This window comes from Penicillium odoratum (assembly GCF_028828045.1).
Source record: "Penicillium odoratum strain IBT 22623 chromosome Unknown utg000002l_segment0_segment0, whole genome shotgun sequence".
NCBI lineage: Eukaryota > Fungi > Ascomycota > Eurotiomycetes > Eurotiales > Aspergillaceae > Penicillium > Penicillium odoratum.
Window position 1 is genome coordinate 1341168 of NW_026643144.1, and position 12121 is coordinate 1353288.

The 12121-nt window shown below is 46.5% G+C and overlaps 6 protein-coding genes across 6 annotated transcripts; 3 read left to right on the top strand and 3 right to left on the bottom strand.

Annotated features, from left to right (window-relative positions):
* Positions 1 to 2067: 2067 nt before the first annotated feature.
* Positions 2068 to 2334, bottom strand: N7520_002527 (uncharacterized protein; the record flags this gene model as incomplete). The annotated part of the gene is made up of 2 exons (XM_057136462.1): positions 2068 to 2129; positions 2178 to 2334. 2 exons carry the CDS (start codon positions 2332 to 2334, stop codon positions 2068 to 2070), a joined length of 219 nt encoding a protein of 72 aa, XP_056999148.1.
* An 87-nt stretch (positions 2335 to 2421) lies between these two features.
* Positions 2422 to 2823, bottom strand: N7520_002528 (uncharacterized protein; the record flags this gene model as incomplete). The annotated part of the gene is made up of 1 exon (XM_057136463.1): positions 2422 to 2823. The coding sequence occupies one exon, from the start codon at positions 2821 to 2823 to the stop codon at positions 2422 to 2424; it is 402 nt and encodes a 133-aa protein (XP_056999149.1).
* A 1198-nt stretch (positions 2824 to 4021) lies between these two features.
* Positions 4022 to 4866, top strand: N7520_002529 (biliverdin-producing heme oxygenase; the record flags this gene model as incomplete). The annotated part of the gene is made up of 2 exons (XM_057136464.1): positions 4022 to 4065; positions 4119 to 4866. 2 exons carry the CDS (start codon positions 4022 to 4024, stop codon positions 4864 to 4866), a joined length of 792 nt encoding a protein of 263 aa, XP_056999150.1.
* Positions 4867 to 5238: 372 nt separating this feature from the next.
* On the bottom strand, positions 5239 to 5751 carry N7520_002530 (CVNH domain-containing protein; the record flags this gene model as incomplete). The annotated part of the gene is made up of 4 exons (XM_057136465.1): positions 5239 to 5279; positions 5327 to 5442; positions 5489 to 5499; positions 5548 to 5751. 4 exons carry the CDS (start codon positions 5749 to 5751, stop codon positions 5239 to 5241), a joined length of 372 nt encoding a protein of 123 aa, XP_056999151.1.
* A 1723-nt stretch (positions 5752 to 7474) lies between these two features.
* On the top strand, positions 7475 to 9349 carry N7520_002531 (sugar porter family MFS transporter; the record flags this gene model as incomplete). The annotated part of the gene is made up of 7 exons (XM_057136466.1): positions 7475 to 7598; positions 7649 to 7702; positions 7762 to 7997; positions 8045 to 8162; positions 8209 to 8299; positions 8344 to 8629; positions 8681 to 9349. The coding sequence occupies 7 exons, from the start codon at positions 7475 to 7477 to the stop codon at positions 9347 to 9349; spliced, it is 1578 nt and encodes a 525-aa protein (XP_056999152.1).
* A 1816-nt stretch (positions 9350 to 11165) lies between these two features.
* On the top strand, positions 11166 to 11933 carry N7520_002532 (putative allergen; the record flags this gene model as incomplete). Its single annotated transcript, XM_057136467.1, has 1 exon — positions 11166 to 11933. The coding sequence occupies one exon, from the start codon at positions 11166 to 11168 to the stop codon at positions 11931 to 11933; it is 768 nt and encodes a 255-aa protein (XP_056999153.1).
* Between the last annotated feature and the right edge of the window lie 188 nt (positions 11934 to 12121).

Here is a 12121-nt window from a genome sequence, read left to right on the forward strand (position 1 = left end):
AGCATTTGGAAGTAAAATTATGTGTAGGCGTATTATTCAAGGACAACTTGACTTTTGCAATCTAATGAGGCTTGGAAGTTGCCCAGTTGTGCATTTGAATCTCAGCTCAGCGGATCCGGCGAAACGCTAACCTAAATAGGCAACCAGTTCAGAACTCTATTTGGGGTCCGTTTTCTACTCTTCCTATGACCTGGAAATGGGGACTGGGGATTTCTGGTGCTAACAGATTCCAAATACGTTTCAACTATTTCATGCGATCCAGTGGGGTTTTGAATTTCGCTGATAGTCCAAAGGCAAGAACAGCGTATCCAACCCTCTACTACTCGGGTACGTGTGCTGCTACCTCTGATTGGCCAATTCTTGGAGAATGGGTCACTTTTAGTTGGACACATACGGGTTACTCCATACCGAAGTGTGCACTGCACTGATGGCCACTGAGAGTAGCTCGAAAGAAATATAGCAAATTGCAGCTAAAGCCAATGTGTTATTATAAGTAGGTATTATGCCGAGGTATGGAGTTGATTGAATAGAAACAGTGACAATCAATTTGCAAGAGATAAACAGGAAAAGAGTAACGCTTTCTTGGCCCATCAAAGAGTCGAAAATTTAAACCCAAAATTCAAAACAGGCCTATATCTTTCTTGATGGTTGTCTCGGTAATTTGACGAACTACAATATTCTCATGGCACCTTTTGATTAGGTTCAAGCCGAATCGAAGAATCGGCAGCTCCAGTCTACTAGTTAGGAACGATTGTATACTAACCGATGACAACTCTTCAACATTCAATAGTAGTTGAATAATCATTCCGATATCGCGATCATTATCGCACTCATCCAGTGCGTCAATCACGAATACATATGTCTTTCTTTGGTTTGAGACCATCTTGCAAGCATTCAGAGGCTTAAGGAAAAGTTCTATGAACTGCTCTCTAAGATCTTTGCTAGAATTGTCGGGTTTTCACTGATCGCCGCTTCAACCAGAGGTGCAACACACGGCCTTTTGGTGACCAGTTGAGAGGAAATCGTGATTCAGCTCGCCTGTCTTGAAGAAGAAGCTAGCGCCAAGAGTTCCCTTTTGCGCGAAGGACTGCAATCGTTCGGGCAATGGTCGACTTGCCAGTCCCCCCTCCCACGCCACTTAGCCAATTATGCTTTCGCCTTTTGCATTTTCCTGATATGTCATGATATCTTGCAAGAGGGCAATCCTTGTCCCTGAGTGACCTCGTACAAAATATTCTCCAGAGTGGGAATTGAAGGCTGCGCCTGTGGCAATGGGTAGTTGAAAGAGACTCACAGATTGAGAGCGGTCGAGAGTATGTGGACTGAACAAGTCTTCAGAATGAGAACGTCACGGCAGAGGTACCTGGATAGCCATAGATAATGATGAGATACATTTGAGCAATTTCCAGGGTGATAGAGAGCTTATTCCGGTACCGTTCGAGCGTTCCAAAAATTTCATCAACTTCGGTGCTTTGAAACGGCCACTCGAGAGCACATATCCCGACTCGTTGATCGTCGGTGCGGTGTCAGCATCGAGCTTGTTTTCCAGTTTTGTCCAGATCTCTGCGAGCTGCTCTAAGCAGTCGATCAATGATTGTCATACGGCAAATCTATCAAATATCGGAGCTACCTGAAGTAACCCACCAATGTCCCATCTGTGCTCACTATTCGCCTTGGTGCAAGATGGGTGTGAGTTCCAGCACAAACCTTGACCATCTCGGTCAAACAGACTTATGTTCATAATTGAAATTATAGTGTATCCTAATTGTGCTACCTGTGCAAGTTTCATTGAACCACAGCTTCCCTGTACCATCCGACTTTGCAGACGGTAGTGTAGCCATTATGATGTGACTACGGTACATCAGCTCAATATGGTATGAGACACCAACGCTTGGAATATAATGCGGTGGAAACATGCAGGTCCAGTCGGGACAGACATCGTGGGGGATGGGGCTGAGGCTCATGAACAACAAGCCGCCACTCTTACACAAGCAGTAGAAAATTGGCAGTATCCGGTCATGGTCTCATTGGAAGCTAAGTCAGTAAAATTGGCAACCTACCTGTTGGCTACTTATCAGCAGCACTGCGAAAAAGTGCGAGCGTGGTACTGATGGCCAGCTCAAAGCTGGCTAGTAGAATTTTAGCTGGGCTCATCAGTAAATGCCAAGGTAACTTACTATTGATTTGCGACTCGTACACCATAAGAGGGTCTTCCGTGTGACGACGTTTGCGTATGCGTTTGCGTATCCGAGGAGTAACAAGAAAGTCCAATCTAGCTGCCATCATCAGCGGAGCAGGAACCACTCCCATCAGCTCGAAAACAAACGGTGGCATGGGCTAGAAAGAAAGGAAATGGGGGAAGAACGCGCAATCGGGAGGGGGGCTCGGATGCCAGACTGGTTTTCGGACTCGCTGAACCTGCTAACGCTCAACCACATGGACCGTTGTCTCTCCAAACGAGACGTGACGATCAGCAGATGGAGGCCTTCTTGCGGTCGTCATCAAAATGCCCGTGACCGGGGCAGGAGGAATGGAGGGTGCAACCCTTCGCCGTACAACATGGGGAAGTTGCAACTCAAGCTTTTCAGCGTCCAGCTTGCGGAAACGTTCCATTTTGGCAAGTAAGGCCTTGTGGCTCATTTGCGGTCGCTGAATCGCCTCATAGCCCGTGCGTCGGGAGCCGGGGATGGGGCTGAGTTGACGGCGAGGATACTTATCTCTGCCGGGAAACCAGAATCCAGCTGGCTTCACGGCCTTCATAATACCGACTGTGGGTGACAGCCGAAGCTGAAGAGGCAGATACACGATTGACGGAAGAACCATCGTGACGAAACCCCTGTAAAGCTGGATGTCAGAATTGAACATAGAAAGACAGAGAGCAGGGAGATACTAGTTATGAAAACTTGTAAACAAGTAATGGAAAGCAGGGAGACAGAGGAAAGAGAGCAGAGAGCAGAGAGCAGAGAACAGTATGAAATACTTGTGAACAAAAAGTCAAAAGCCAATTGAATGTGCAAGCAGGGAGTCAAGTGAGGCAAAGTGGAAAGAAGGAAAGAGAGTTTGGAATCAAAACAAAAACCATTAAATAGTAAACAACAACCACTAGGACACGCCTCCAGGACCAGATGACCATCCTTCAAGTGAACAAACAATTTGACACCTTGGAAAAAAGGAAAAATTAAAAAGTTGTATTATTGGCAGGCACTCATCACTTTTCCTGTAGCTTGCTAAATACATGGCCATCAACTTGCATGTACTGACGTATCAATCCACTACTATAATTACAGTTTGAGGGGAGTCTTTTCACATTTATTATTGAACTGAATGATACTACATTCTCATAATTTGAGGTTCCGTTCCCCACTCATGTACCTGTCAGCGAACAACCTTAATTATGCTTATTTTTGGAATCGATCAACCACCTACTTCCATAAAATTTATTAATTTATATCCATATCTTTAAGCTCTTATGAATAGCTTATTATTCAGCACTTACTAAACAATTGAATTTGAAAACATACATACTGTACTGCATTCGACACAACATAATCTCAAATGTATCTCGGGCCTGGCAATGGCAGGTCAGGTATCGGGATATCAACAATTTTATTTAGCAAATATTAAATATACAGGGAGACTGGCATTTTACGCCAAGCGTTGCAAATATCAATATGTTGCATGTATATCCCTATGCATGTCAATTTCGATGACGTCACTTGGACCCTGGACAAAATACCAATCGAACCAGAACAGCCAAATCAACCAGAATAATCAGAACAATCAGAATCAGAAAAATCAGCCTATATCACCCCACACATCTTACACTCTCATTCATTTCTGCTTACAACGGACATCAATGACTTAACAACTCAACCCAGTTCCCAAGGTTCTCGGATTAAGGAAATTGCGGTCCGAACAACGGCAACGTGATTCGCTGCCTTGATTTTGCCGATCGCTGCACGAGTCAGTGTCTGAGTTCTTCAATACCCATACATATGCAGGTTACACACGCACGTTCATTATGACAGAGGTGGATCTTCTAGTGAAGCTTCGCGAAGCGATCAAGTAAGTGGTCTCACTTCTACTTCTCACGTGCACCCTATTCTAACAACGTACAGGGAACCCCATGCAGCCATCCACAGAATGAACCTTTCTCGAATCAGTCTCTGTTTACCACCTCAAACTTCCCGACCGACACTATATGCTTTGGGAATCTCGCGCTACGCCGAAATCTTCTATGGACTAGAGGAAGAGTGGGTCACATTCATGGGGGACCCGGCAGATTGGATCGGTGAGGGATCGGTGGATCGCATCCCCGATTCGTCTGATGCATTCGATGCGTCTGATTCGCCTGAGCGAATGAAATCCCTGCTGCGTGTGCTTTACGTGCCGGAACTTCTAAGGACAAGGGCGTTGCAGACCGATCTCCAATTTTTACAATCTGTGGACCCCGCCAGTGTGGAGCTGATGAGTGGGCCAAATCCTGGGTCGGAGATCCGGAGGTATATCCATGACCATGTTGGTCGGAACCCTCATCTTCTTGTTGCTTGGATATGGATCTTGTACTCGGCTATTCTGTATGGAGGCCGTGAACTCCAATCGCAACTTGTCAAGGCTGGCCCAGAGTTTTGGGATCTGTCGGCTGCTGAACTTCAAGCTAGCCGAACACCATCTCCTTTGTCCTTTTGGCATATTGATGATGATGATGCTGTCAAGGCCAAATTTCGGAAACTGATCGTCCATGTCGACCAGTTATTGACTCCACAGGAACAGCAGGACATTCTCGACGAGTCACTTCGAATTTTCCAGAAGCTGGAGTTATTAACTTTGAGTTTAGACAAGGAGGCGATGCAGGCCAATCCTTGAGTCATCAAAAGCATCTTCATTGCATTTTCAAGACCATGGATTTTGAGGTCTTTGCATATCTTTTATGAGCAGGCCAGCACATACGAACACGAAACTTTCCTGGCGCAAAAGCAACAAGGCGCAATTTTTCAGATACCCAGATACAAATTATGTCGACATTTCGACTCTTCAAAATACTCCATCATATCCCTTCTTAAACCACCACTGCGAACGTAGTCGATATATTTAATCACTAAAACATCGTGTACCGCGATATAAGATCGTACCGCAATATAAGTGTAACGAGCGTCTTCGCATGATAATCATAATTCATAAGCAGTTCCAATCCAAGGCTTCCATTCCCGTCATCAGACCCTCGAAATCCCCTTCGATTTAGCAGCCAAGCTGTCCGTGGTTGTTGCTGATACACTTGTCTGGAGTCATGTTAGTCTAAGTTCAGCGACAGGGCATCTCAACCTACTTAGGTCAATCTGAGTGCGAACAAAACTGTGGCCCTCAGCCACATTGCGGCACATGCACTCCATCTCGGTGTTGCCCCGGAGGCTGCAGTTAATGCAAGATCCTTGGTAGTTTCCACTGGAATAGGTTAGAAGGGGCACAGAGCCTTGCTGATTGGACTTACTTCTTTCCGCACTAGAGTAGAGTTAGTATGATGTTGATTCCATGGGAAAGAGGACTTACGCTGAGGGATCCTTTGTTGTTCTTGATGCACTGGTTAAGATCCATGCTGCTGGGAGCAAGAGAGCCGTTCTCATTTTCACGGCAATCAGCTTGGAGAGTTGTGCCGAAGCTTTCGATGTTCTCGCAGGTTTGAGCAAAGTTGGAGGCGGAGACCGCTATGACGAAGAGGGAGATCATCCCGAGGCTCTTGAGAGAGAAGTGCATGATTATAGATAAATGGATTTAGTTGAAAGTGTTGGAAGATGAGTGCTTTGTTGATTGGACTCGGATTGAGGTGCTATTGTGTCTTATTTATATTGTTTTCTGGGGCATGATGATGCCCAGCCTCTGCTGCTGTGCACAGAGCTAAAAAGATTGCCCAGATTCAAAGTTATTCAGAGCTCTGATACTCCTTGCTTGATCCAAAGCTCAGCACCAGAGTCGTGATTCAGTTGAGGTCAGTTGAGGTCACAGTGCATCGGATATCGGCAACCTTGGAAGTAACGTAGCAGGAATCAGTGCAAATCGTGTTGAATGTCTTGCGGTATTAAGTGCTAGAAATATCGATTCAGCCCGTAGTAGATAATGACTCCATTGATACTCAAATAATGGAATACTCCCAGTATTTTCTTTCTCATATTTACCATTTTACCTTGAAGAGCTCTCGCTTATCCGTGATCAGCTCTAACCAGGGGTAATGGACTCTGCCCACCACGGGCATCTCTGCAAGGGGCCGAGAGCATGGGAGCATGAACACGACAATCATTACCTCATCACTAACACCAAGCCAATCAGAGAAGACATACGCTTTGACACTTGTCTACTGGGCCCATGGCACAGACGTAGGGCAGATCCACGATGCTACAAGGGCCTTGCGTCAACATTCCCCACGATTCATGACCATGGATAGCTTGTAGATCCACTGGACATTTTTGTATGAGGCTTTTCCATGTCCCTTGGCTGGCTCGTTATCTTCCCAGTATTTATACAGAGTAGTTATACCGTACACTCTAACTAGGTTAGATTCTAGGTTAAAGGGACTTGACTCAATGACTAAGCGGGTGAATCAGCCAACCGAGGGATAAACTCCCTGTAACCGCAGAACGTGAGAAATAAGCAAAGAGTCATTGTGAGCATTCATCTCCACATTTACCCGTCAATAAAGCCATACTTTTCTACTTTGGTTCATTGATCTCTAAAGCCATCAATACTTTTAAATTCAGGCTCAAAGAGTCAGGGTTCAGGCGCGGCGCAACCACTCCAGGAAATAGTCATAGCGCATTCTGCGAACAAGTGGCAATTAGTTACTGAAACTTGACTTCTTAAGTGATTTCCAATTTTCCTAACTCTCATATGAATGGTGGCCTTAATTCATTCCGGAGACTCTGCCGTGCCCTACAGAATCCGGGGAAGGTAGCAAGTGGGGCCTGGTCGCTAGTCTTAATGACCTCTTGGCTTTGGGAATCCAATCAAAGATTAAGGAGCTTGACCTAAATTGGGCTAAACTCTTGATTTCTCGTATCGTTTCCATTTCTTCATTCCATGACCAATCGCTTCAAAACTCCTTGTGTTACTCAACTTCCTAACTTCCTAATTTCATGGCCAAACCTGTCAGTCACAGATGCCGACAACAGAACCTTACTACGCCTTATGACTCGATAATTTAGCCTGAACGGATGATCTTCAACAAGGGGGATGAAGTTCCTCAGTACGGGGTACCTTGATCATCTCTGAGATGGTAGAGCCACAAGCTTACCCCCGCCTCTGTCGAGACCCTGGATTTATCCTATTTTGCCGCTAGTCCAGACTTCTGCCAGTTGCTTATTATCTGACAGTCTTTCTTTCTTTTAAATACTTTCCTTTCCCTTGCAGTTGGAACTCACTTCATAAAAAACGGGTCACTTTAAGCTCGTAATTTCCTGGATCCACTTTAATCAAGCTCACAGCTATGGGGAAAGATACATTCGAGCTGGCTGGTCAGCAATGGCCAAAGGTGACTTGGTGGAAAATGAAGGGAATGCGTTTCGTCTATCTCACACTCTGGGCTGCGATGATCACCTCCGCTACTAATGGTGAGTAGCCTGCCTTCATGAACTGCTTGAGTCTTTGGCTGACAACACAGGATACGATGGTTCGCTGATGAATGGATTGGAGGCGATGGCTACATGGAATGAATGTAGGTTTCTTTCCTTGATAAGCAGACCTGATAAGCAGACCTTTTCTCATCCTTTCTAGCTTACAATTATCCCCACGGTGCGACTCTTGGTCTTCTTGCCGCGTCTATGGCCATCGGCTCGATGCTTTCTATTCCTGTCGTACCTTACGTTGCGGATATGGCGGGTCGACGTGCTGGTGTGGTGACTGGTTGCATTATCATGTTATTTGGTGTTGCGATGGTTTCAATTGGCTACCACATCGCCTTGTTTGTGGTCGGTCGCATTGTTCTCGGATTTGGGCTTGGCATTGCGCAGGTGGGCTAGTCACTCCGGTTTCTGGAGCCGTATACTGACATTCATAGGAATGCTCTCCTCTACTGGTGACCGAGTTGGTTCACCCCCAGCACCGAGCTGTTTATAGTTCCATTTATAACTCCTTGTGGTATGTGGGAAGCTTAATTGGTGCTTGTGTCGCTCTGGGTAAGTCTCCTGATCTGATAAATGCTGCATTTTCTTACGGACCCAGGCACAAACCACATCGTTGGAAGTCAATGGTCATGGCGCGTACCCTGTCTTCTCCAGGGTATTCCCTCCATATGTCAGCTAGTATTTATCTGGTATGTCTGCCTCTCCTTGAAATGAATTTAAACTAACCCATTAGGACTGTTCCCGAGTCTCCTCGATGGCTCATTTCCAAAGGAAAGCTTGAACAAGCCAAAAAAGTTCTTGCCTACGTGCACGCTCAGGGCGATGAAGATGACGCCTTGGTGAACGTGGAGTTTGATCAGATCCAACAGACTATCGCGCTAGAGAAAGAGCTCGAGAACAACAGCTGGTCTGAATTTTGGTCGACTGCTGGTAATCGCCACCGCTCGATCATTCTCATTTCAATCGGCTTCTTCTCTCAATGGTCTGGCAATGGAATCGTGTCTTACTTCTTGCCTACGGTACGCACTCTTGACTCGACTAATAGATGACATGGGAACTGACAATGACAGGTGTTGAATATGATTGGAATCACAAACAGCAACACCCAGCTCACCATCAATCTGATCCTCAGCGCTGTCAACGTGGTATCCGCGACTGGAATCTGCTTCTTCGTGGACTTCTTTGGCCGTCGCAAGCTCTTCCTGACCTCCAGTATCAGCATGCTCCTATGCTTCATCTCCACAACTATTGCGCTGGCTCGTTTCCAAGTCTCCGAGGATGCCGGTGGTAACAACCAGAATGCAGCCCGCACCGTGATCGTCTTCATCTTCCTTTACTACATCGCATACAATATCGGCTTCAGCGGCATGCTCGTCTCCTACTCCTCCGAGATTCTGCCTTACCGTCTCCGCGCCAAGGGTCTGACTCTGATGTTCTTCTGCGTCGATCTCAGTCTGTGGTTTAACCAGTATGTCAACCCGATCGCCTTGGATAACATCCATTGGAAGTACTATATTGTGTACTGTGGTTTCTTGCTGTTTGAAATCTTTGTTGTGTGGAAATACTATATTGAGACAAAGGAGATTCCATTGGAGGAGATTGTCAAGAAGTTCGATGGTGAGGGGGCTATTCTTGGTGGAGCAGCGGCTAGTGAGAAGATCCAGGCCCTCACTGGACAGGATACGTCGGGCCAGTATGGCGAGAAGGCCATCACTACACAGGTCGAATATCGTGTTTAGGTTTAATTCCTATTAATGAAATTTAGGGGTGGCTCTCACACCTAGAGTTTGGAAAATATCCAAATCCAACGAAAAGTCTGCAATAGCCGAGATAATGAGTGTCAGTATTTTTGCGATCGGTACCGCGATCGTCAACTCAAAAAGAATGCGCGTGGAAAGTCCAGGCCTGATCAAACTCTAGATGAAAACTTCCCATTAAAGCAGGCAGTTGCCCCCTCAATGGGACGAAGGTCCGGGCAGGATCCATTTCGCACCCTGAGAGCGCCGGGTCCGCTAAAAAGGTCAGGGTTCGTAACCCTGTAAACTCTTGGCCCCGCCCCGTACGTGGCCCCGTACGTGGAGTTGTCAGTGTCCAGACCAGGCCTGTGGTTCCGCATAGCTTGGCATGAGGCTAGACCAAGTATTAGTAAAGCATCTGAGACATTGACATTATGTTAATCTATGTTCTGTGTTCTATCTGTATTCGTTTGCATGTCGGCATTTAGTATCTGCCAAATTGCACCCTTTTTTTAGAAAGCACAGAGTTCAGGTACAAATTGATCACCCATGGCTCTTAGGAAAGAATGGGAAAATTGGTTCTTCAGGGGCTCATTGTGATTGGTGAAGGGTTAAGCCCTGATCACGAGATTGTATTGCTATTGGTTCAGCTCTCTCCACCGAGTTCAAATCCGAACCAATCATACTGCTTTGTTCCTTGCCCTGAACCAAGTGTAACGAATCCATGGAATTGTAAAAGTCAACTTTTGTCCTGTGGAAATTCCAGTTTTTCCATTTCTATCTCTTCGTCTGATCTTTACAATTGTTCTATGAACATTAAACCGGAAGTACAGTATCACTTAGGGTATGTACTATACGTGACACATATACTTAGAATTATTATAATGACCAAGACATACCAGGTAGCACGAGTTCGATCAAGCGCAATTGACTTTTCTATACATGGTAAACGGAGCACATCCGCATGAATCAGCCCATGGGATCCACTGTGCTAATTCCCCTAAGCCACGTTTAATTTTCCACAAACTTTTGCCATGTCCACTATGAGGTATATGGCTTAACGGTTTTGAATCCCAATAATCTTGTCCTACGCCTTCTCGATTTCCTGGCTTCTAGCATAATACAGAGCTATGCAACAACCCCACGTTGTACTTCCAAGACTAAAGATTGAACTCGTAGACATCTCAGAAAACGGATCACTGGAATTCGATTTGAGTGACAAGGTCAACATACCATCTCCATCAACTTCCGTTCCTTGGTTACTCAACCCCACAAGAACACACACAGACGATGGATTCGTTCGGCTCGCATATCCTTCTGCCTGGGAATTAAAACTACCAGTAGCCATCAAACCCTTCGAGGCGAACCGCGAATGGGTCTACCCCCGATTTTGGCGCCAATCCAGTCCCTTCTTTCTACTCTTTTCTCCACTATCTCTTGCAGTTCACACGTCAATCCAAGGTGCCGGCCCTTCTGGAACCTTTACACGTCGCATGTTACTTCTCCACCCCACTCTCTTGCGCAGCTCCTTGACGTATGCGTAGCCCTGGCGCTCCTTCCCATGGGTTTCTCGCTCAGGTACCAAGTACGACAGCCTGTGACTGGATACCCATGTTCGAGAAGCCAAGTGGCGGGGAATGGCAAAGATTTGATTCTTTCCGGTCCAAAGGTATTTATATCCTCCTGTCGTCCCTCGGACTTCCTTTCCGATGTTTGATCACACCACCACATTCTTTTCAAACTTCACACTCTTTTAGAAGGCCCACTTCTGTCATTCCTTTTTTCCGGTTCAACAGAGTCTATCCTTTATACATTCAAAATGCAGTTCTCCAAGTCTTTCATGCTGCTGGCAGCTCTTACCACTGGCGCCTTCGCCCTTCCTCAGGGTAACGCTCGTCGCCAGGCTACCGCCACTACCGCCGCCGCTTCTTCCTCCTGGACCGACGTCCCCTCTGCCAGCAGCTACTCTACTTCTGGCTTCGGCGCTAGCACCAGCTCCTCCAGCAGCGGCGATACCTACGAAGGCAACGTCGGAAACCCCTACGGTAGCAACATCATCCAGGTCTCTGCTTCCGACGCTAGCTCTTACGAGTATGTCGTGCAGTTCACTGGTGACAACACCGATGACTGGACTGTCGTTATCTGGAATAAGTACAGCTCTGACGGTACTATGGATGGCTGGTACGGCAAGGCTTGCCAGTCTTTCACTCTTTCGGCTGGAGAGACCGTGTACTACGCTTTCGCTGCCGATTCTCAGGGTGGCTGGGCTGCTGCTGAGGGAACCTCAATCCCTACTAGCAGCTATGGTGCCTACGCCTCTACTTGGGGCGAGTTTGATTTCGGCTCTACTGCCAACGACAACTGGTCCGGCTTTGATGTTTCCGCTATCCAGGCTCAGGATGCCGGTCTCACCGTTCAGGGTATGCAGATTTGCGATGCCCTTGGCTCTACCTGCTCTTCTATCACCACTGATGCTGGTACTGTTGATAATGCCTACACTAGCGCTGAGACTGATGTTGGTGGCATTGGTGGTAACCTCTCTGCCGGCCCTGTCCGTCTGGCTGTCACCATTGACTACAGCGGATAAGCGTTCCGCTTATAGACATAGACTTATGACTTTTACTCATGACTTTGGGCTTCAGTTGGTTTGGTTTTTCACTTTCTCTTGATATACATAAGAGATCGAGGCTGGTCCTTTCTTTTCTTGATGTCTCATCTCTTTTCAATACCTACCAATACCACTGATCAAATTTCAATCAACTTCGAGGTTTCCTT